The sequence below is a fragment of the Bombina bombina genome, chromosome 5, assembly GCF_027579735.1.
Source record: "Bombina bombina isolate aBomBom1 chromosome 5, aBomBom1.pri, whole genome shotgun sequence".
Classification (NCBI taxonomy): Eukaryota; Metazoa; Chordata; class Amphibia; order Anura; family Bombinatoridae; genus Bombina; species Bombina bombina.
The window spans coordinates 413,651,774-413,678,348 of NC_069503.1; the positions used below are offsets into that span (position 1 = coordinate 413,651,774).

The 26,575-nt window shown below is 35.5% G+C and overlaps 1 protein-coding gene across 1 annotated transcript in view; it reads right to left on the reverse strand.

Annotated features, from left to right (window-relative positions):
* GADL1 (glutamate decarboxylase like 1) overlaps positions 1–26,575 on the reverse strand; it is a 579,827-nt gene that overhangs the window by 289,336 nt on the left and 263,916 nt on the right. The window contains exon 7 of the mRNA XM_053714251.1: positions 8,205–8,284. Within this exon, the coding sequence (XP_053570226.1) occupies positions 8,205–8,284 (80 nt within the window). The remainder of the gene's footprint in view (positions 1–8,204; positions 8,285–26,575) is intronic.

The window sequence follows — 26,575 nt, forward strand, 5'->3', positions numbered from 1 at the left end:
AATTTCCTCCTTTCTAGGGGAGAATTATTGTGGGTCTGGGTGGACTTCAGCCCCCTAGCCCCTCTGTTTTTTTTTTTCTCTTTTCTCCCTCGGTGATCTACCGGCTGGGATGGGCATTGGATCCATTTTTCATATTTGGTTATCATAACTTGGATAGTTTTATGTATATAATTACAGGTTTAGTATATGTAATATACGGTTATTATACTTAGGATAATATATGAGTCCCAATGGGACCAATAAGAAAGAACTGAAGATAATATAGTTTAGAGCTCAATAATGATTCTTTTATTTCTTTGAGGAGGTCAAAGACAGTTCTTGTTTTTGTTTTGGAAATATTATTATAAAAGGTGGATATACTGTTTTATGATAATTTTAATATTTTTTCTTTTGTTTTTTATATATTATTTTCATTATTTGATGCTATGTTATTTGCCTTTCTGTCATTACTGACTTAAAAACAATAAAAAACATTTATAAGAAAAAGAACATGCTCTAGATAGATTCATTCATGATTTTTATTTGATTTGTATGCACTATGACAGTCAGAATATATGCTCACAAGTGACAATCTTATGGTATTATTGCCACAAATATTGACAGTAGGGCTATTTTTCTAATAAACTTTTAGTTATGTATATTCCCCAAAACTATAAAAATACCAGTTGTTAACTTTATTTTGCAAATTACATATTTTTAGTCTTAAGTTAGATGAAACATTTATTAATGCCAGTTAAATGGGAGAGAGAGAGCTCATCCTATTGGCTGTTTTGAACAGCCAATAGGATTTCAGTAGCTCTTATCCTATTGAAAGATTTGAATTTGAAGAATCAAATCAGCCAATAGGAATGCAAGGTATGCCATTTTTGAAACGGCTACCTTGCATTGAAGCTTCAGTGTACCTTTTTTTTGGGGGGGGAGGGTTGGTTGGGTGGTGGGTTTTACTGTTGGGGGACTTTGTATTTTTTACAGGTAAAAGAGCTGTTTAACTTAGGGCAATGCCATACAAGGGCTATTGGTAGTTTATTGTAGGCTAGGGGGTGTTTTTATTTTGGGGGGATTTTTTATTTTTATAGGGCTATTAGATAAGGTGTAATTGTTTTTATTTTTGATAAGTTTGTTTATTATTTTTTGTAAGCTTAGTGTTTTTGATTTTCGTAATTTAGCGTTTATTATTTTTTTCTTATTTTAGTTTTGTTAATTTTTTTCGTAGTGCTAGGTTTTTTTAATTTTGTAATTTTTAATTTTGTAATTTATATTTTTTAATTTGTAGTATTTTTTTATTTTATTAGAATAGTAAGGTTAGGTTAATTTATAGAGAGAGTGTAACCGCAGCTAAGGCGTCCTCGGCGTTAACCGGAAATGGATTCCTCAGAGGAGAGAGGACACTGAAGGACCCCAGGTGACTCACGAGTGCCGTAGCCGAAACCGGTGGATGAAACCGGGAGAAATAGCAGCACAGAAAACAAGTTGGCAGGCACTACGGAACAGACCCACGTGAAAAAGGTAAAAAATAATAATCCTTTATTGATGACGTATTGTACAGAGTAAAAAGGCTGACTGACAGGCAGGGTGGACAGTGGTCTTACGCGTTTCGCGCCCCCTAGTGGCGCTTACTCATAGACTGTCGTCTATGTTACAACCTAGACAATTTATAGGCTGGAGAAAAGAATATCTTAACCCCTTAACTGCCTGTAAACCTGGTTAAAAACATAGAAAGTCCCTAGTGGACACAGGGTAACAAGAAGAGATGTGTAAAAAAAGAGAACTAAGTATACAGCTGATGACTAATATGAGAACAATATAAATGACACTTCATATTTCATGAACAACAATATACATACTATGTAAACTAGATTATATTGCTAAACACTTTAAACACAAGGATTATACATATGTATGAAGGAAGTTCTTATCTAAATATTCTGAGATAAAGTCACAATGAATTTTAAAAGTCCAATACAAAGCGTAAATATATAGATAGATAAATGACTTGAATAAAGAAGACAATAAAGAAATACCAAAAATTTAGAATGTTAGAAAAAACTAATTATCTATAAAGTAACTTACATCACACTCCCTATTCATACCAGTGGGATGACATGTTTTAAAATCCAATATAGTTCTTTCTTCTCTAAGATTTTGGACTTATTACCTCCCCTAGGAGGAACTATAGCTACATCAATAATCTGTAGAAACAATTCTGCTTTGTTAGAAAAATGAACATAATTAAAATGATTAGCAACCGCAGAATCTGTCTCATAATTATTAGTATCTCTTATATGCTCATTAAATCTGGTTCTGACATTACAAGAGGTCATACCTACATATTGACTGGAGCATAGTTTACAAGTAAGCAGATATACTGCATATTGTGTGGAACAATTGGCATAAAAATCTATATTGTAGACTTTGTTGTCAGCTGTGCAACTAATAGATCTGCCTTGGAGTATGTTAGGGCAAGCATAACAAATTCTTGCACCACATTTAAAGGTGCCTTTTTTAAACAACCAATTTGTTGCTGGTGTTTGAGATGTATTTTTTACCAAACTTGGTGATAATATTTGACCTAGTGTTTTAGATTTCTTAGGGACAAATTTACATTTATGGATGTAGTCACTTAGTACATTATCTGTAGCCAATATTGGTAAATGTTTTTTCAATATATTTACTATTTCTTGGTATTATTGGCTGTACTCTGTAGTGAAGACAATGGAATCTTCAAAACTATCATCTCTAGGTCTATTATGCTTGGTGTCACAATCAATAGTATTAACTATCTTTCTACATTTCTCTAATTGATGAAACTTATAGCCTCTTTTAGTTAATCTATTTCTCAATTCAATGGACTGTTGTTCATAGATAATATCAGACTTAGTATTTCGCCTCAGTCTGATAAATTGGGATTTTGGTATGGATTCTATGAGATGGCGTGGATGTTGGGAGGTGGCGTGAAGTATAGTATTTCCAGCTGTCTTTTTTCTAAAAGTTTTGGTGACAATGTTGTTATCCACTATCTGCAAAGTCAAATCTAAATAATTGACACTAGTTCCACTGTATTCTCCTGTAAATTTCAAACCCATTTCATTATTATTACAAAAAGTGATGAATTGGGAAAAAAGAGTGTCATTAAAAGGTTTTTTAATGATAAAAAGGAGATCATCTATATAGCGAACCAGCAATTCTATGTCCTCACACCATGGATTAGTAGGTGTGTAGACATAGAGAAGCTCCCACCAAGCAACAAAAATGTTCGCAAAAGAGGGCGCATATTTGACCCCCATTGCTGTGCCGCAGGTTTGCAAATAATATTGATTATCAAATAAAAAATAATTATGCGATAAAAGAAACCTGAGCACTTCACATACATATTCAATTTTGGCGGGTTCTAGATGGGTGTCCCTATTCAAAAAATACTCCACTGCCTGAATTCCTAAGTTTTGAGGAATAGAAGTATACAAATAAGTAATATCAATTACAAGCCAAGAGTAGTTAGGCTGCCAATTGATCTTTTCTAATGTATTCAGGAGGTGAGAGCTATCCTTAAGATAGCTGTGTTGTGAAGTGGCAATAGGCTGCAGTATGGAATCCAGCCATTCTCCTAATGGTTCAAAAATAGAGCCTATCCCTGCCACTATAGGTCTCCCCGGGGGAAAATCTGCATCCTTATGTATTTTAGGTACATGATGGAACACTGGGCATATAGGATTTTCAGGTACCAAGATATTCATATCCTGTTCTTTAAAGACCCCCAAGGCTATACCATCAGCTACCAATTGTTTAAGAATGCTTTTAAATACATTAGTGGGATTACTGTTCAACACTCGATAAGTACTGTTATCTGACAATTGTCTATATGCTTCATTGAAATAGCAAGTTTTATTCATGACAACAATGCTGCCTCCCTTATCAGAATTACGTATAACTATGTTATCATTATCAAGTAAAGACTTAATAGCTTGTCTTTCTTTATATGTAAGATTAGGGGAGGCAGCATTGTTCCCAATTTGATTTTCCAAAAGTAAAATATCTGCCTGCACTGCTTTTTGGAAGGCATTTACCAAAGGACCCCTGAAGTTTTTGGGATAAAATTCAGAATGATGTTTCAAAGGATTAGGGAGTGGACTAGGATTAGAGATGTTTTGACAAGGATTTTCTGAGTATAATTCTTCTAAAGTAGTGAGAGTACACACATCTTTAAATGCTAAATGTGAAACATTAGAGTCACTTTTTATACTTGCTATATTCCTAGTGGCCGGTGTATCACTAACTTTATTCTGTGCAAAGTACCTCTTAAGTGACAGCTTACGGACAAACTTGTTTACATCTAGCAAGGTATTAAAGCTAGAGAATTTATTAGTGGGTGCAAACCCCAGTCCTTTAGACAATACTTTTGTTTCATCTTTAGTAAGTGGATAGTCCGAAATATTGACAACACTTAAATCATCTTGAAGTGGATTGGAGGTCTGCTGAACTGTAGAATCTGATGTTATTATTTCTTCTTCTTTTTGTTCTTTTCTTGACCTTTTGTTTCTCCATATTCTCCTCCTTCTATCTCTCTTTGTGTAATTTTTCTTGTCTTTGGTCGTCCTGTCCCTTGGATCTCCTCTGGGTCTGCGACCTGTGGTTCCTGTAAAAAAATAGAAGAAGGGGGGGAGGGAGAAGAAGAAGAGAGAGAAGAGGGAATAGAGGAATTTGAAGAAATTCCAGTGCCTCTAGAATTAGCATCTGAATCAGTGGACTCTCCATCATTACTGAAGACTACTCTCCTCTTGTGTTTATTTTTTAATATAGATTTAGGATGTTCTTTATGGTCTTCATTAGTTTTAGAAATTTGGTGGCTTTTCCCACTGTTGCTGTTTTTATTTGAATTGGCCTGCTTATTCCTCCAATTCTGTTCTCTTCTTTGTTTTCGTACAGCTGCCCAATTATAAACTTTGTTTTGCTCATAATCCTCTTTGTCACGATTGAATTTGTTGCCTTTTCTTGATGCTTGTTCTGCATCATATTTGTTGATTATTTCATCCATTTTCTTTTTATTTTCAACAAAATTAGTGCAGTGTTAAAAATTCTTTAATTCTTGTTTTTTGAGTTTTATTTCTGTCTGCAACTGCTCACGCTTTTTTGTTTTCACTCTGACAAGAATTTTTATCAATTTGAATGAACACTCTGATAAGGCAGCATTCCATTCCTCCATGTCCTCACTATCCTCAAAGTCAAATGAGGGGTATTTTTTTATTCTCAATCCTCTCGGGATTCTTTGGTAATCAAGGTATTTCTGAAAAGCTATAATGTCCCACATGAGCCTTAAGTCTGTTGTTAGACAATGTTGCAAAGATTTAAATGATTTTTTAATGTCCAAATTATCTTTTTCCAAATCCTCAGAAAAAATCTTGTCAAAGAATTTTTTCCTAGTTATCAGGTCAAAATTCTTTTCTCCAGCCTATAAATTGTCTAGGTTGTAACATAGACGACAGTCTATGAGTAAGCGCCACTAGGGGGCGCGAAATGCGTAAGACCACTGTCCACCCTGCCTGTCAGTCAGCCTTTTTACTCTGTACAATACGTCTTCAATAAAGGATTATTATTTTTTACCTTTTTCACGTGGGTCTGTTTCGTAGTGCCTGCCAACTTCTTTTCTGTAGGTTAATTTATAGTTTAATGGTAGGTTTATTTTATTTCACAAGTAAGTTTTTATTTATTTAAATATAGTTATATTGTAATTTTAATTTAAAGTTAGGGGGGTGTTAGGTTTAGGGGTTAATAGTTTAATTTAGTGTTTTGCGATGTGGGGGGCCGGCAGTTTAGGGGTTAATAGGTTTATTTAGTAGCAGAGATGTAGGAGGCTGGGGGTTTAGGGTTTAATAACTTTATTATAGTGTTGGCAATGTCGGGGAGCAGCAGATTAGGGGTTAATAGCTTTATTATAGTGTTTGGCGATGTCGGGGGTGGCAGATTAGAGGTTAATAAACATTTTAAAAAGTCACGTGGGTGGGCAGTGGATTAGCGGTTAATAAGTTTAATATAGTGTTTGCGATGTGGGAGGGTGGGGGTTTAAGGATTCATAGGTAGTTGATGGGTGTTAGTGTACTTTGTAACATTTTAGTTTTGAGTTTTGTGAAACATTTTTCTTACACAAAACACATAACTACTGCTCTCAGATGGTGGTGTTGATCATCTCAGTATAGGATGTAATGCAAGCATTTTAGCATGAACGCACCGGCGCTATGAAAATCCCACACAAAAACATCATTTTTTTGAGTGCGGAATGGATGTTGCGTTACAGGCTAAAATGCTTGCGGTATAGGTATACCGGCATGACTCGTAATAGTGCGTTACTGCCATTACGCTGACATTTACATTTTTTCAGCGTTAAAAGTCGTAACGCAAAACTTGTAATGTACCTGTCTGTTATTCACAGTAAATAACAAGAAAATTAGGCAAAATAAATAATGAAAGTGCATTGCAAATTGTTTAAATTATACATAAATAAACATTTTAGTCTAGATTACAAGTGTAATGCAACCGATAGTGCAGAATGCGTTATTTTGAGCTTGTTCCAGCACTAAGAATAATGCACAATCTGGTATTACAGTACATGGTAAAAAAGGTTAAAGCAGAGAATCTTAGGATGGCTGACATTCTTTTAGTGGGCCCAATGCTTTGAATGGGGATCACAGGGAGTGCTAATAGTGTCCATATTACAAGTAGTGAGTGGCTGAAGAATGCTGAAGTAAACCATTATGAACATGTCTTGATAGCTTACATAACAAAATACACATAAACTATATGGAAATAAAGTATTTCAGTTCTAATTATAATTATTACATAAAAAACTAAGGTTTATGGATGAAAATTTTTTTTTAAATGTATTTAAAGTGATATTGTATATGCATAGGTGCAGGACTGGAAAGAAATTAAAGGGACAGTCTACTTAAATATCTTTATTGTTTAAAAATATAGATAATCCCTTTATTACCCATTCCCCAGTTTTCCATAACCAACACGGTTATATTAATACACTTATTCCCTCTCTGATTACATTGTATCTAAGCTTATATAGACTGCCCCCTTATATCAGTTCTTTTGACAGACATGAGTTTTAGCCAATCAGTGCTGACTCATAAATAACTCCACTAGAATGAGCACAGTGTTATCTATATGGCACACACAGACTAGCACTGCATAGCTGTGAAAAAGTGCAAAATGCAGTGATATAAGAGGTGGCCTTCAATGGCTTAGAAATCAGAATAAGATCCTGATTTGGTTTAGCTTTCAGCAAAGAATACCAAGAAAAACAAAACAAAATTGGTGAGAAAATTAATTTGGAAAGTTTAAAATTGCATGTTCTATCTGAATCACGAATGTTTAATATTGAGGTGGCTGTCCCTTTCATTATATATATATATACAGTATATACAGTATATACACACATATACATATATATATATATATATATATATATATATATATATATATAAATGTGTGTGGGGGGGCAGTGTTTTATACGTATATTTAAATGAAATACCACAGTATAAAGCTGAGTGAAGAACTTCACTACTTGAGCAGAGGTTTAGTACACCATCAGATCAGCCCTCGGGCAATAGCCGACATGAGATTTTGTGCACACCCCTATAGAAGTCTATTATGTAAGGGATTCAGTATTCACATGATATCTGACATACAGATGTTAGCGCTCCCTAGACTATTGCTCAAACAATGAAAAATAACTTTTGATTTGTAAAATGAGTGGAAAAATATGAGCAATTTGGATTTAACTTGATTGATGTTAATACAAAATAGCGATGATATTTTCCTCCTAGATTTATATTCTAGCCCTTTATGGTAATTCAGTTTTGAGTTTAATGTCCCTTTAATTAGAATGTATTCAAAGTATAATTATATAATGTGAACTTTTATAATATGTTTCAATAGAGTACTGCATTTATTAGATCCCATATTTATTACACAGTGAGCAATAAGCAAAAATAGTCACGCACACTGCACAGAATTTTTGGCTAGTAGATCAAGATGTACTACAATGGCTTAGTGTGAATGAAAATTCTAAAAGGAAACTCCTACTCAATAGTAATTGTCTGTCACTGCGCCATTCACAACATTTAACATGTGAATGATACTTCAGTTAATTGCAGCCACTTTGTATAATTAACTAAAGAAGGTTTAAAAAATGCACATCCACTTACCGACTGTCAGCTTTAACAAAATACACATTGTGTGTGCCGATGCCAAGGAAAGCAGCTGCCTTCTTCAGGGAATAGTGGCACTAATAAAAAGAAAGCAAAAATAATTATATAGAGAATAAAAATGAGAAAATGCACAAAAAAAATTAAAAAACATTTAAATCGATAAATATGCAATACAAAATAACCTATTTACAACACCAGGAAAATAATGTAACTGGTTCTTAAAATGATTTAAACTGACTAATAACTGAAGTAAAAACATAATCACAATATGAGGTAATATTAAATAAACAGTTTGCAATGTATTTTACAATCAACTTGTATAAAACATTTTTAGTGAGACATCTTTTCCTCAGGTGAAGGTTTTGAGTTGTACATTCTTCAAAAGACATCTAAAGCAACAATCTATTGATTTTAATACAAAAAACTCAAATATTAAACTTTGATGTAATTTTATCATATTTTAAAACAACTTAAAAAAGATATGAAACCAAAACATAAAGGGACATGAAACCCTCTTTATGGGAGTTAAACTCCTAACTTTGCAGCATTGTTAGTGATAAAATGACATGCTCTAATGAATTAGTATTAATCTGTGATATGTAAAGTGCCCCAAGTTTTAATAGGGTTTTCTCCCTTTAAAGTTCTTTCTGAGAGACATCCAAGAGAGATCCAAAAACAAATGTCATAAAAAGAATAGTCTATTCAAAATTAAACTTTCATGATTCAGATATAGCAGGCAATTTTTAAGCCACTTTCAAATTTACTCCTATTGTCAATTTTCCTTCATTCTAACATAGTGACATAGTAGATGAGGTTGAAAAAAGACCGAAGTCCATCGAGTTCAACCTATACAAATCTAATATACTTACGAAAAGCTCCAGTTGAGCTTAAATTAATTCCACTAAACTGTGACCCATTTAATACAAGCAATCATATCCATTAATTTTGTTTCTAGCCAGAAATGTATCTAAACCATTTATATATATACATCTAGGGTATTGGCATTCACTACCTCCTTTGGTAATGACTGAGTTCTACAATTTTATTGCTCTTACGATGAAAAAACTTTTCCATTGCAGGAGATTAAAACTCTTTTCCTCCAACCTTAAATTGTGACCTCTTGTCACAAACAATTTTCTTGGAATAAACAGAGCTTCTGCATCTCTGTATATGGGCCTTTAATATATTTATATAAAGTAATCATGTCACCTCTCAAGTGCCTTTTTTAAAGAGAAAACTGACCCAGTTTGGCTAGCCTATCCTCATAGCTTCAATTCTCCATTCTCCTTATTAGCTTTGTAGAACTTCTCTGAACTTTTTCTAAATCTGCAATATCTTTTTTTACGATCGGTCCCCAGAGCTGCACTCCATACTCAAGGTGAGGTCTTACCAGGGATTTATATAGTGACAGAATTATGCTTTCCTCCCTTGAATGAATGACGCTTCTAGTATCTTATTAGCCTTTGAAGCCGCTGCCCTGCATTGTGCACCCATCTTTATCTTGTTATCTATAACTACTCCTAAATCCCTTTCCTCCTCTGTTTGGCCAAGTCTTGTTTCATTTAAATAATACATTGTCTGCTTATTTTTACTTCCAAAATGTAGAACCTTGCATTTTCCCGTATTAAATCTAATTTTCCATTTACCTGCCCATACTTCTAATTTTGCAGATCCCTTTGGGCTTGTTACTTAAAATTCAAGAGATATGGAGCTAACAAGTGCAAATCTACTCTTTATGCTGCTTGTATTTTCAAAAATGTCACTGGTATGTTTATTTGAGAAAGCAACAATGTAAGCATAGGTAAATATGGTGTGTAAATGTAGCCACCAAACAGCAAGTGCTACCCAGGTTCTGAACCAAAAATGGGCTGGCTTCTAAGCTTACATCCAAATAAAGATACCAAGAGAACGAAGAAAAATTGACAATAGGAGTAAATTAGAAAGTTGCTTAAAATTGCATGCATTAAAAAGCAGTGCATTATCGAACAACTTGACACCAATCTTCAAAATAATCAAGAAGTGAAGACTTTCTTCTCCAAGTGGTCGAATTTTATCAAAAGCCTCCCCCCTAGTGAGGTTGAATACTTAATCTACCCATTTAGAGACTCGGAATTGGTCCTCCTAGGAATGTGGTGATCCTCCACAGCCAAAAGTTGAGTTTCTTGTCCCCTTTTTTTTTTTTCCCTCCCCCCCCTTTTTTTTTTCTTTTTCTTTTCTCCCTCTCTTCCTTTCTTTTATTTTTCTTACCCTGCTTTGGTTCTGTTTAGTTAACGAAAGTTTAAAGTGTGTCACGTATATCAAAAAAAAAAAAGAAAAATATAAAAAATCCAACTATATGTACATATATCACATAAAATGGCATTATTGAATCATTAAGAGAAAGTAAAACCTGATGTTTTGGAATTTTTTTGACTTGTATTGTATTTTGTTGTACCTGGCCCTGCGTGGCATAAAAAGGTTGAAATTATTTGATTGTACACATTGATGGATATAAATAAACAATTAAAAAAAAATTGCATGCTCTATCTGAATCATGAAAGTTTAATTTTGACTAGACTATTCCTTTAATGGATCAAATGCATTAATTCAGTATTTGGAAAACGCCAAACAGAGACAGCAAGTATGGTTGGTTTATGGTTCTTATCCCCACTGCTAAAAGCAAGCTCAGTTGCAAGAGCCATATGAGGTTATTATCCAAAAAGGGTCTGTAAATTACAAGGGAAACATCATGACAAGAGAAAGATAGAGCAAGAGTGCCATATAAATATTTTAAAACCATGGAAGGCTAGAGGCATGTATATTGGTAGGACTTCAGGTATTAAAGAGAACACCCACTCTAATTCCTGAGGTGAAATTGTCTTCTGACCATACACCAGGGCAGCAAAAAGAAATTAAAATGAAATGCAGATAATTATTGTAATATGACAGATAGGACCATTGGCATAGTCCATGGTATAGTTACAGAGCCAGAAGTAATAGTAAAAGTAAAACCATACAGGGTACCAGAGGCAAAAAGGAGGCATTACAAGCAAGAATGTTACAACTAGGAGTTTATTAGTCAGTGGTCAAGTTCTGCTGTCCTAGTGCTGAAACCAGATGAGTCATGGATATCTGCACAAACCTTTCCAGGGAGTGGGGCAAAAACATAAATTACCAAAAGCCTCCCACCAACCCTTCCTTCTTGGCTCCTATGTACAAAAATAAAATATGATAAAGTTATATTTAAGATTGTAATTAAAAGAGCATGAAAGAACAAAATAAGCTATCCTAATTTATATATAGAGCATGGAACTTAAAAAAATATTAAATATCATTTTTAATTGGAATTAAAAAATCAAACCAAGTAAGTGCTTACAAGTTCATTTTTACAGTAGGGAGGCAAAAAAATAAATTGCCCCAAACACAGTTATGCTAGTGATGACATGTGCAGAAGGCAGCAGCTGCTTAATGTACAAACGAGCAGCATATTAGTATAAATTTGGTGGTTTATTGGTATCACAACAGTGAATCAAGTAGGAGCTTGGATGGATATAAAGAGGAATATTTCAGGGGAGAGGTATTTACCCCCCAATCCTTCCTGTCTGGATGCTCATCTATGCATGTTAGATATCTAGGTTCACGAGCGTCAACAAAAGATAAAGAGAAAATATATCAAGAGAAAGAGGTAAATGTATTGACAGAAGTAAACTGGATTGTTATAAACTTTGTACGCTCTCTCTGAATCATAAAATGTACTTTTGACTTTCATGTCCTTTAAAGGGATATGAAACCCAACATTTTCTCATGATTCAGATACAGCATACTATTTTAAACAACACTGCAATTTACATTTGTTATCAAATTTGCCTCATCCTCTTGGTATACAAGTTGATGGAGCAGTGATGCACTACTGGGAGCTCATTAAACATATTGGATGAGCTCCCAGTAGTGCATTGATGTTCTAGGTATGTTTTCCAACAAAGGATATAAATAGAAATATGTAAATTAGATGTTTACATTTTTTGGAAAGTTTCTGTTTACTTCCTAAATTGCATGCCCTAATTGACACTTTTAATTTTGACCTTACTGTCCCTTTAACTATTTGGGCACTAACACCTTGAGCTGGGGTCAAGTCCTACAAAAGTGTGGGAACTCACCAAGACTTCTACTTATGGTTGCCACCTCAGGCATTTTTTTCTGGACACTTATGAGTTACACATTCTGCAGGGTGTGCAGGGAGGAATATGAATAGTGCTGTCCAGAAACACAAAACATATTGCTTCCTGCAACCCTGTAGCATGTGTAACTCATAAGTGTCCAGGAAAACATGGCTGAAGTGGCAACTCTACTTTCACCCCCTCAAAATTAATATTGTTTTATATATGTATATATATATATAAAAAACACAATTTTTGCACCTGCTTTTGCAGACATTTACATGGGTTGGTGGGAGCTATCATATATTTGCAGGGAAAACTGCCCTCTGACGGGGAAAATTAAACTTTATAAGAGGTATATTGATGACCTCCTATTTATATGGGAGGGAACCACAAAAGAATATGATTTTTTTTTGATAAATCTGAATAATAATGATAAGGGATTAAGCTTCACTTATGAAATGAATCCCTTAAGAATTGATTATCTAGATCTTACATTAAAGGGAAACATATCACGGGATATTATTGAGACAGGTTTACATAGAAAGGAAATAGCAGACAATTGCTTGTCACATTCAAAAAGTATGCATCCCAGACATACTAAATATGGGATATTGAAATGGGAATTCATAAGGCTTAAAAGAAATTGTTCATCTTATGATACCTATGCTAAAGAAGCTGAAACTTTCAAAACACATTTTATACAAAGGGGATACCCAAAATATCTCTTAGAGAAAGCCGCTGAAGAAGTGGAAAATCTAGATAGAGGATCTATGATATATGAAGATAAAAACAGAAAGTAAAATGTGAAGGAGAATTTACCTGTTTTGTCACAAATTACAGTAATCAGTTTGAAGAAATTGCGAACATTATGAAGAAATGTCTACCTATTTTGCAGGGAGATGAATACCTTTATCCTTGGATTAAGGACGGCTGTAAATGTGTATCCAGAAGAAAAAAACATTAGGTAACATTTTATCTCCTAGTGAAATAAAAATGAGGGAGACAAAGGGAAGTGGTTACACTGTAAAGGTCACTATAGATGTGGTGTAAGTAGCTGTAGAGGTAGGCAAGCATTTCCAGTCGACTGCCACACAAAGGGTTTTTGACATTAGCTCTTGTACCAATTGTCACAGTACTTATGTAGTATATTTGGTAACGTGCACACACTGTAATTTACAATATGTTGGTCTCACCTCTAGAGAGGCTAGAGACAGGATTAAGGAACACATTTATGATGTGAAATCAGTTTCTCCTAATTCACAAGTAGCTTATCATTTTAAATATATGCACAATGAGCAACTGGATAATCTAAGATGGCAAATCATAGAGCATGTGAAAACACCTTGGAGAGGAGGGAATAGAGATAAGTTCTTACAGAAACGAGAGGCATTCTGCATTTTCAAGTTAAAAAACAGATTGCCTCAAGGTCTCAATGTGCAAACTGATTTGATTAACTTTGGGGAATAAGAGTGTATATTTAAACTGTTCTCTCTCCATAAGAAGATATGCTAGCCTAGATTATAAATTGTAGGTAATATATAAGTCTTCATACTAGAATCTATAGTCTATAAGTCTATAAAACTTAACATAATCAGATTATAAAGGTTACATTTACCTAAAGCAAATTTACGCTTAATATAAATAAATATCTTGTAAATGGTGTAATATTGATGACAAAATGAGTTATGTATATATACCCTATAGTTTTAGGTAGAATATTTTTTACCTTTATGAGATTTTAACCGATAAATAATGCTAAAGATGAAGGAAATATGTGTCTATGTAAATTTAAAGATATGTATTTTCTTTATTTCTGAGTTTCAATATATATAGATTTTATTAACCATAGATTTTACTAATATGTGTTATTATTAGTTAGTATAAATGCACTATTGACACTATATATCTTTAATACTTTATACAAGTTATGTAAAAGTTATTTAAATGCAGGCTATTGTAGATAGTTATAGGAATAGAATGTGATTAACATTAAGGCCTCTAGTTATTAAGCTGTCTACTTACCTGCATTCGCCGGCCGCAATACGCTCGCCTTAGCTCGCCTAACATCGCCGCCGCAGACCTGAATATGTTTGCCAAATTTATCAAGAAAGCTGTCAAAAAGCTGCGCACCAAGTACGGTGTGATGAGCAGCGGACTGTTGTTAACTGACAGTCATCGATCTCGCTGCTCATCGGCTTATTAGCAGCTTTCTTGCTAGCCTGTCACTAAGCACCCAATCTATACTATAATGTTTTACCCCCTATACCGCCGCTCCCGGACCCCGCCGCAACTATAATACATATATTAACCCCTAAACCGCTGCTCCCGGACCCCGCCACAACTGTAATAAATATATTAACCCCTAAACCGCCGCTCCCAGTCCCCGCTGCCACCTACATTATACCTATTAACCCCTAATCTGCCGACCCCTATACCGCCGCCACCTACAAAAAGTTATTAACCCCTATTCTGCCGATCCTGGATCGTGCCCCAACTAAATAAAATGTTTAACCCCTAAACCACCGCTCCCGGAGCCCACCGCCACCTACATTACATTTATTAACCCCTAATCTGCCCCCCTTACACCGCTGCCACCTAAATTATATTTATTAACCCCTAAACCTAAGTCTAACCCTAACACCCCCTAACTTAAATATTATTTAAATTAATCTAAATAAATATTCCTGTAATTAAATAAATTATTCCTATTTAAAACTAAATACTTACCTATAAAATAAACCCTAAGATAGATACAATATAACTAATAGTTGCATTGTAGCTAGCTTAGGATTTATGTTTATTTTACAGGCAACTTTGTATTTATTTTAACTAGGTACAATAGTTATAAAATAGTTATTAACTATTTAATAACTAGCTAGCTAAAATAAATACAAAAGTACCTGTAAAATTAAACCTAACCTAAGTTACAATTACACCTAACACTATACTACCATTAAATAAATTAAATAAATTAAATACAATTACCTAAAATTAAATAAAAATAACTAAAATTAACTAAAGTACAAAAAAAACCCCTCTAAATTATAGAAAATAAAAAAGAATTACAAGAAGTTTAAACTAATTACACCTAATCTAATCTCCCTAATAAAATAAAAAATCCCCCCAAAATAATAAAATTCCCTACCCTATACTAAATTATATGCGGGGCATTGCCCCAAAGTAATCAGCACTTTTACCTGTAAAAAAAGAAATACAACCCCCCAACATTAAAACCCACCACCCACACACCCCTACTCTAAAACCCACCCAAACCCCCCTTAAAAAAACCTAACACTAACCCCCTGAAGATCACCCTACCTTGAGCCGTCCCAACCCAGCCGGGCCTAAGTCTTCAACCAATCTGGGCGAAGTGGTCCTCCAGATGGGCAGAAGTCTTCATCCAATCCGGCTAGAAGAGGTCCTCTAGATGGGCAGAAGTCTTCATCCAAGCGGCATCTTCTATCTTCTTCCATCCGACGAGGAGCGGCACCATCTTGAAGACATCCAACATGGAGCATCCATCCCGACGACTAAACGACGAATGACGGTTCCTTTAAATGATGTCATCCAAGATGGTGTTCCTTGAATTAAGGTAGGAAAAATCTGATTGGCTGATGAAATCAGCCAATCGGATTGACCTCACATTCTTTTGACTGATTGGAACAGCCAATAGAATGCAAGGTTAATCCTATTGGCTGATTGGATCAGCCAATTGGATTGAACTTCAATCCGATTGGCTGATTTCATCAGCCAATCGGATTTTTCCTACCTTAATTCCGATTGGCTGATAGAATCCTATCAGCCAATCGGAATTCAAGGGACGCCATCTTGGATGACGTAATTTAAAGGAATCGTCATTCGTCGTCGCTTGGATGAAGACTTCTGCCCATCTGGAGGACCTCTTCTGGCCGTATTGGATGATGACTTCTGCCCATCTGGAGGACCACTTCGCCCGGATTCGTTGAGGACTGGATGAAGACGGCTCAAGGTAGGGTGATCTTCAGGGGGTTAGTGTTAGGTTTTTTAAGGGGGGGTTGGGTGGGTTTTAGAGGTTGGGTGTGTGGGTGGTGGGTTTTAATGTTGGGGGGGTTGTATTTCTTTTTTTACAGGTAAAAGAGCTGATTACTTTGGGGCAATTCCCTGCAAAAAGCCCTTTTAAGGGCTATTTGTAATTTAGTATAGGGTAGGGAATTTTATTATTTTGGGGGGATTTTTTATTTTATTAGGGGGCTTAGATTAGGTGTAATTAGTTTAAACTTCTTGCAATTCTTTTTTATTTTCTGTAATTTAGAGTTTTGTTTTTCTTGTACTTTAGTTAATTTTAGTTATTTTTATTTATTATTATATAATTGTAGGTAATTGTATTTAATTAATTTAATTTATTTAATGGTAGTATAGTGTTAGGTGTAATTGTACATCTACATCTAATTGTACATCTAACTTAGGTTAGGTTTTATTTTACAGGTAAATGTGTCTTTATTTTAGTTAGGTAGTTATTAAATAGTTAATAACTATTTAATAACTATTGTACCTAATTAAAATAAATACAAACTTGCCTGTAAAGTAAAAATAAACCCTAAAATAGCTACAATGTAACTATTAGTTATATTGTAGTTAGCTTAGGGTTTATTTTGTAGGTAAGTATTTGGTTTTCAATAGGAATTATTTATTTAATTATAGGAATATTTATTTAGATTTATTTAAATAATATTTAAGTTAGGGGGGTGTTAGGGTTAGACTTAGGTTTAGGGATTAATAGATATAATGTAGGTGGCGGCTGTGTAGGGGGGGGGCAGATTAGGGGTTAATAAATTTTATGTAGGTGGCGGTGGGCTCCGGGGTTAAACAATTAAACAATTAATTTATTTGCGGCGGGGTCCGGGATCGGCAGGATAGGAGTTAATAACTTGCAGGTGGTGGCGGTATAGGGGCAGCAGATTAGGGGTTAATAGGTATAATGTAGGTGGCGGCGGGGTCCGGGAGCGGCGGTTTAGGGGTTAATAAATGTATTATAGTTGCGGTGGGGTCCGGGAGCGGTGGTTTAGGGGTTAAACATTGTATTTAGTGGCGGCGGGGTCCGGGAGTGGTGGTTTAGGGGTTAAACATTTTGTTTAGTTGCGGCGGGGTCCCGGAGCTGCGGTTTAGGGGTTAAACATTTTATTTAGTTGCGGCGGGGTCCGGGAGTGGTGGTTTAGGGGTTAAACATTTTGTTTATTTGCTGCGGGGTCCGGGAGCTGCGGTTTAGGGGTTAAACATTTTATTTAGTTGCGGCGGGGTCCGGGAGAGTCGGTTTAGGGGTTAAACATTTTATTTAGTTGCGGCTGAATCTGGGAGCGGTGGTTTAGGGGTTAATAAGTATAAAGTAGGTGGCGGCGGTGTAGGGGGGGCAGATTAGGGGTGTTTAGACTCGGGGTACATGTTAGGGTGTTAGGTGCAGACACTTCCCATAGGAATCAATGGGATATCGGGCAGCAGCGAACATGAGCTCTCGCTGCTGTCAGACTCCCATTTATTCCTATGGGATTCACTGCCTCCAGGGCGGCGGATTGAAAACCAAGTACGCTGGGCCGGAAAAGTGCTGAGCGTACCTGGTTGTTCTTTGATATCTTCCAACAGTAGTCAGATTGTGCCAAACTTGCATTCGGAACATCTGGAGTGATGTAACCATCGATCTGTGTCAGACTGAGTCCGCCGGATCGTATGTTACGTCACTAGATTCTACTTTTGCCGGTCTGTAGGGCTTGATAACTATGGCAAATCAGCCTTGCCACAAATACGCTGTGGAATTCCAGCATATTTGCGTATGACTGCTTGATAAATAGAGGCCTAAGAGTTAAATTTTTAGTATAGAGTGACAACATGGGATCACACATGATTATAATGAGGCTGTGAGGTTAGTCCAGCACGGTCTATGAGGAATGTGCCAGCTGAAACGCGTAAGATCGGTGCTGCACTGGCCTCTTGATCCTGTAATGTTGGATTTTTACTGATGCTAATAAAAGTTACATTTTAACTTTTTACATCCACTGCCTCTCTATATTTTGCTTTGAATTTTATTTTACTCCTCAGATCATTGAAGTTTACTGTGAGATCTCACAAGATCATGGTAAAATCCCACAATATCATGGGGAAATCCCACAATATCAAAGCAAATACAGTCATATAACCGTATAAGAGAAAAAAAACTAAATTGTCTGTGGTGGTGTACAGTGCCTGGAAAAAAGGTAACGTCAGTCAATCACGACCACAATTGCTGGATTTTGGAGTTTAGGGGAGACTGTAAAGAATTCCAATGTGCACCCATGGGGGACCGAGACTTGCCGCCTCTCCTTCCCCTATATACAGGGAAAACTAGTTTTCTTATGCCCCAGTGATAGATGGATAAGGGTAGCAGGCAAAACCGCACGCTAAAGTGTTCACCTACTACAGAGAGTTGCTCACACAGTACTGCTAGAACATAACATAAGTTCAACTTAAGCCTCTCACTGTGAGAGCTTTAAGTCTATGGAGCATATTTATCAATCTCTGAATGGAGCTTGATGCCCTGAAGGCTCGCCGGAAACAGAAGTTATGAAGCAGCAGTCTAAAGAGTGCTGCTCCATAAGGTGTCTGCCTGCTCTGAGGCATCGGACAGAAATCAACCCAATCAAATATGATTGGGTTGATTGACACCCCCTGCAGGGGACGGCATTGCACCAGCAGTTCACAAGAACTGCTGGTGCAATGAGAAATGCAGACAGCGTATGTCCGCTTGCACAATGATAAATATGCCCCTATGAGTACGGTCTGTGGACCAAAACCAGTCAGACTTCTTGCAGATCATATTATGCTCTGCTAATTTGGATTCTATTGTTTTTAATGGATTTACAATAAATATTTTTTTTGTACTCATCTGGATCTTCTTGGGAACTTTTTTCTTATGTAGCCGTATAGTATGGTACTTGAGCATTATGGTTAATAATTTGCTCACTAAAATCTTATTTTTTTAATACACATACTTTGAACTTTTCCAGGGCTGACAGTTGATGTCCATACTTTGTAAATTCTCTAGTTAGCAACTTTTTGGCTTTAATCAGCTGAAAATTACTTTTTACAATATAATCTTTGATACTTTTCTCTCTTTTTTTGCTGTTAATTGTAGATAAAGTGTAATAGGACTTTAAAATAATCCTCTATGGTCAAAAAATGCCAACACTTTTTTCTTCTTTCTCTCATTACTTCATGTTAATGGGCCCTTTGTGTATCACAGGCATTTAAAAATGAATCAGGTCTGTCACAGGAATTTCAAAAGTACATTATTTTTGTCTGAAAGCAAGCACAAGACCGATTGTTCTAGTATATAGTGATACTTATTTTCTACAATCCTGCTGTCTTCTGTATTTAAAGTAATGATATCTTCAGTTACACTGACATTTGTGATTGAAAACTTTTAACATATGCTAATATGACTGTGATCCTATCAGTTTATTGTTTTCCTTCACCACATTTTATTTATAGTCTAATGATTTTCTGGCATTCACTGTATTCATTTTTTATTCCTAGTCTTGGCATTTGGATATATTTTTAATTCTCAGATTGTATGCCTCTGATATGAATTTCTAAGGAATACGGTTTATAATTTAGATTAACGGGGTACTGTAGTCAGAATTAAAAAAATATATATCTGTATTAATAGAATATTTTATTTAAAAAAAACATTGATGCTTGAGTTAATCAAATAAAAAATACACAAACATTGTTCATACCCATCACACATACAGCTGTTGAACCATTGGAGCCAATTTATCATGGCTCCTTAACTTGTCTACTGCCTCTGAGGCTGCGGACATCAATCCGCCCAATTGCATACAATCGGGTTGATGGTCACCCTCAGCTAGCGGCCGATTGGCTGCAAATGTGCAGGGGGTGGCATTGCACAAGTAGTTCACTAGAACTGCTTGTGCAATGTTAAATGCCAACAGCATATGCTGTCGGCATTTAGCAATGTCTGGCGGACATGATATGCTACAGCATATCATTTCTGCCAGACACTGATAAATCGGCCCTATTGTCTTAAGAGGATATGAAACACAGTTTTTTAATTCATGATTCATCAGCATAATATTGTTAACATTTCTATAGTAATGGTTAAATAGATTTATAAGATGTTTAGCAAAAGTTATTAGACTAAATCAAAAGATTAGAAAGCCTTGACTATGAGACAAAAAATACCCATGTAGGGGAGGAATGTTGGAAATTGTCCCCATTTAACTAAATACTCAAGATGATTGCACATCTATAGGAGTCAAGGAAAAAAACATAGCCATAGTTAACCTCATCATTCATAAAGGTAGTAACAGGAGGCATAAATAAATAATAAAAAGCAATGGACACATAAGGTTTCCGAAAGGAAACATGAAAATCTGGATAGATCCAATAGGATTCAAAATGAAAGTTTGTAGTCCATAACAATAATTTGTCCAACTATGGGAAACAAACAGTGGCAGTTCTAGGGGGGAGAACCCTCATTGGGCTGAGAGGTTGGTATATAGGTAAAAATAACTACTCCCTGCCCCTGTTCTTTTTGATAGGTCACATGTCACAACTGCTTAACAACACCCCTGGAACACTTGGCTCTACCCTCAGAACACATACAAATCCACCTCCTCCTGCCCTGTCCCTGTTCATGGAACATCCACAACTATGCCTCCACCTTTGGGGTCGAATTATCAAATGGCGGGGGTACATGATTCCCTTTAGCATACACTGTCAGCATTTAACATTGCACAAGCATTTCTGGTGAAATGTTTTGCAATGCAGCCCCCTGCACATTCACGGCCAATCGGCTGTTAGCAGGGGGTGTCAATCATCCTGATCATATCTGATCAGGATGATTGCAGTCCACCACCTTAAAGATGGTGGATGAGTTAAGGAGCAGTGGTCTTAAGGAAGGCTTCTGCAGAATAAGCAGCATCCACTGCTTGGTAAATATACCCATTTGTGCCTCCATAATAAGATTTAATGAACAGATCAGCCAACTTCTTAGAAGGATAAGCCTGTAGGTATTGGGTAGATGAGCAGACATTGTAATTGAATTTATAGAAAGAGATAGATATATAAAAACAGAATAATCTGTCATAGGACTTAAAATATAAAAGAAATAGTTTGCATGTGGCTTGACACAAAATGAACTATATTCAAGGCAGTGATTTCAGTGTAATAAATGAAATATTGATAAATCACAATTCAATACAAAACATTAAAACGGGATAAAAATAAAAATAGAATAAAAAGTGAACTTTGTGAATTTAGTTAAAATATTTATGTGTAAATGGATACACTGTCCCAGATTTCTCCTCAAGTTCTTCTTATTTTTCAAACAAAACACCTCAGAAAGAAGAAACAGGAGGAGACAATAGTGTAATCATATTTGGAAAACCAACTGCAAAATTCAGTTTTTCACTGCTCACGTGGTTCTGAGCTTTTACCAAGCTCTATCATATTGGGGCAATGTTATGTTAAGCACACAACCAGCCACAAATATATTTATTTAGTTAAAATAACACCAATTCCCTAACAGGCACATCAGGTAACAAATAGTATCTATACTGTATCACAATCCCCAAAAATATTTTGAGGACAAAACAATATGTCTTAATACCCAAATGTGTCTTGACTTGGCCCAGGATTGATAAATGTTCCACCACACATTTCATCTTTCCTGGATTTTTCAAGGATACATTGCTCTCAGTATTGACAAATATTTAACTTCTCATTCAATCTACTATTGGTTCCCTGATATATGTTGTTCCTGTGTAATATCGGATTCAATTTGAAATTGGCGTCTTTTTCACCATATCGGCTGCTCCAGTCACTTCCGTTTTTGTCACTTCCGGTATTATATGTCACTTCCCGTTTGTCAGTCATATTTGTAATTCTTTGTCATCCAGCGGCCATATTTGTAGTCCATTTGTACAAATGTTAACAATTTAATATGTTAATATTAAAGAGACAGTATACACCATTTTTTACTGCATGTAATAGACACACTACTTTAAAGTATAATATGCAGATATACTGATATAAAAATCTAGTATAAAACCTTTAAAAAAAACCTACTAAGAAGCTCCCAGGTTAGTCTGGAGCACCCACTAAAAGTGGCTGAGAGCATACCCTCCCCCTCACCTGCATATTAATAGACCCATTATACAAATAGAAGCAATGTGAGGTCTGTATACATCAGTATGCATCTAAAACTTTGAGGCTTTGGTTAGGAGTCTGAAAATCAGCACAATGTTATTTAAAAATAAGCAAAACTATATATTTTTACAAAAGCACCCCTAGATGGGCTACATAAATGGATCACCTAAAACACATTTATGCATAGAAAAATACAGTGCACTATTTGCACTATAAAAAATGGTTCTTGGAAAAATATTTAGCCAAGACCATATATACAAAATCTAGATATTTATTTACTTTTACTTTTAGTGTATACAAAAAGAGGGATCTGTTTATAAGATCATCTAAAAAGGATTAATAATAGAAAAGGATTAATAAAGAAAACTGAACTATATCTTAAACAGGGGAAATTTTGAATAGGTTAGAGGAAATTGCAGAGTTCAAAATCACTATTGAGGGTATTACACAGGAACAGCATATAACAGGGAAACAATAGGAGATCGAATGGGAAGTTAAATATTTCGTAATTGTAAGAGAAATGTATCCTTGAAAAAAGCTAGGAAAGGCAAAACACGTGTCAGAACAATTATCAATCCTGGGCTAAGTGAAAGGAAATTTGGGTATTAAGACATAGGGGTAGATTTATGAAATGTCGGATGGACATGATTCGCTGTGGCATATGCTGTCATACGCTGTCGGCATTCATCATTGTGCAAGCATTTCTGGTGAAATGCTTGTGCAATGCTGCCCCCTGTACATTGGCCGCTAGCAGGGGGTGTCAATCATCCTGATCGAATCCGACCGCTGCTTTTTAACTTTTGTTTCCGGTGAGCCTGAAGGCTTGCGTGGAAACAGCTGCATACGCAACATCATTTTTTGTATACCCCATATTGTTTTGTCCTCAAAATATTTGTTACCTGATGTGCCAATAAGGGAATTGATGCTATTTTAACAAAATAAATATATTTCAAGATACATCAATACGATAAAGCTTGGCAAAAGCTCAGAACCACGTGAGTAATGAAACACTGAATTTTGCAGTTGGTTTTCCTAATATAATTACTTTATTGTCTCCCTGTGTTTCTTCTTTTTGAAGTGTTTTGTTGGAAACAAAAGAACTCAAGGATAAATCTGGGACAGTGTATCCATTTACACATAAATATTTTCACAAAGTTCACTTTATATTTTATTTTTATTTTATCACCTTTTAATATATTCAAGGCAGTAACATCTCTAAGTGCAGCTAAGGACAGAGACTACAGTTAATACAAAATAACAGGGAATGTTATGTACAAATTTGCACGCATAAAGTAATCCGGCTAATCACGATGGAGATATAAAGTGCAGTACATCCAGAAATCCTTCCAAAATTTGGATGACGGTAGAACTCCTTGATCAATAATATTATGGTTAACCATGCCCTTTAGACAGTGCTTGACTGGGATAAAGTAATCCATTGTACTAATCTGTCAGCTACAACTAGGATTAAGGTAAAAAGAGGATGGTAAGTTTGCATTAAAATATATAGACACCAAAGAACAGGATATTTATAAAATTAGAATCAGGATAGAAAACATTGACATATGTTGAGGAGGAGCTTTTTAACAAACTATGCAAGAAAAGACATAATCAGAGACTAATTTAACCCCTAGACCCATTAGGATGTTCCATGTTGTCCTAAAAACGCAGGGCTTTATGGCGGTTAGGACGGCATGGAGCATCCTAACTTGTGTGGTTCCCTGCTCCCCCTCCAAGACAAAATGAGAACTGGATCTGACTGGGGACTTGCCTGATAACTCAGGGAGTCCTCCTGGATCCAATCAGCTCTTAGATACAGTGACAGTAAGTCATTGATGCAGTGTGACAGTCATGTGCAATCATTGGCTGTCAGCACTTTTTCGGCTTTCTCTTTTGGCTTTTTGGGATCTGAGACAAGAGAGGTAGACAGATCAATGCTACATAGTGTCCCTTAATGTGCTGAACAAAGTGCTATTGCTGTGATCACTCTGATCAGTACAATAGTACTGTTCAGAACTAATGTTAGGGTTTTTTACTTTTGGTAATGTAAGATATTTTATTTTTGGTTATGTTAGCTTTTTATTTTTTTATTTTTTGTAATGTTAGGGTTTTTATTTTTGTAATGTTAGGGTTTTACTTTTTAAGTTAAGATTAAGTTTTTATTTAATATCACAGGTGTGTTTTTTTAAGATAGTTAGTATTTTTTTTAGTAAATTTAGGGGTATTTTAATTTGGGTTAAGTTTGGGGGTTTAGATGTTAGTTTATAACTTTGCGTTGTAGGGGATGGTGGTTTAGGGGTTAATAGTTTATATTAGTGTTTGCAATGTGGGGGTGGTGATTTAGGAGTTAATATTTTATTTAGGTACTTTGTGATGTTGGGGGAGGGCCGTTAAGGGGTTAATAGTTTATTATGAATGTAAGTGTACTTTGTAATATATTTTTGTTGTGTTTTGTGCAACTGTTTATTTTCAGAAACCAGTTTACCACAGCTCTTAGATCGCAGAAAGAATTGAAGAGTTAAAGGTGATTGCGCTAGTGCAATTGTGATTTCGCTGAATGAAAATGGCTTGTGAAATTGTGATTGCACTAGCGCAAAATCGTTTGCGCCTCACTTGTAATCTAGCCCAAAATCGTTGCCCAGATTTCATATTTGTAGGAGCCGGACAGTTAGTAATAGCTTGAACCTTTTAAGGATCCATCTCAATATGCCCTGGCGATTTTGTAAAACCCAGAAAATCAAAGACAGTTCTCAACTTTGGCATAAAGCTGATTTTAACATAAAGAGACAGAACCTCTTTTCCATGAAACTCATGTTCGTCAATGAACTGAGAAAAAAATGTAAACATTTTCAAAATATATAATCAAAATAGTGTATAATATATCTCTGAAAATGCATTTAAAGATCTTTAAAATGTTGCTAGAGCATTACAAAGATCAAAAGGCATTACCAAATATTCAAAGTGCACATATCTGGTTTAAAAATATATCTTCCCCTCATAGGCCTTACAAATACAAACCAGGTTATAAGCTCCTCTGAGGTCAATTTTAGAAAGAAAAACTAGCCAATGTCCCCCTATTAAAGAACTCATTAATGAAAATGATTATTTTTTAACTGTAATTTTATTCAGAGCCCTATAATCCACACAGGATTAAACCCCTTCTTTTTTGCATCAAAGAAAATACCTGCCTTACATTTTATTCTTTACACATAAAATATCCAATACACATTTCAGGTACAAGTTTTAAAACAAAATAGCTGAACAAGGAAAGAGTAAAAAAACAGCCGCTAGCCCCAGAATCAATGATACCCTTGAGTTCAACCTGTTTTTAAAGCCAGTGAAAAACAATAGGAATAGAAAAAGTCTGAATATACAAAAGAAGAGGTACTAAGAAAAATACTTGAATGTTTTTTGTTTTTTGTTTTTTCCCCTGGGGTTACCTTTGCAAAAAAACATGACAATTTGTAACCATATGTCCTCCAGTACCACAATTTAAACAAAGTTTTAAACAAAAACAATCTTTTTGGGGAAAGGATATCTTTATTAAACCTATCTGCAGGGGTTCACACTCTGGGGCCGAATTATCAAGCGCCAAATGGAGCTTTGATGCCCCTGTTTCCGCCCAAGCCTTCAGGCTCGCCGGAAACAGTAATTATGAAGCAGCGGTCTAAAGACCGCTGCTCAATAACTTGTCCACCTGCTCTGAGGCCGCGGACATCAATCCGCCCGATCCTATAGGATCAGGTAGATAGACACCCCCTGCTAGCGGCCGATTGGCTGTGAATCTTCAGGGGGTGGCATTGCACAAGCAGTTCACAAAAACTGCTTGTGCAATGATAAATACAGCATTTATCAATGTGCGGCGGACATGATATGCTACATCGTATCATGTCCACTCACATTTTCATAAAGCGGCCCCTCTGAGTCAGACTTTAAGGAAAACACAACTTTAAGCATAGATTTACTTGAAACTAAAAAATATAAAGATGTTTCCTTAAATAAAATCTGCATGATTCATTTCTCTTTTTTCCTTTCCCTAAATCTATAATC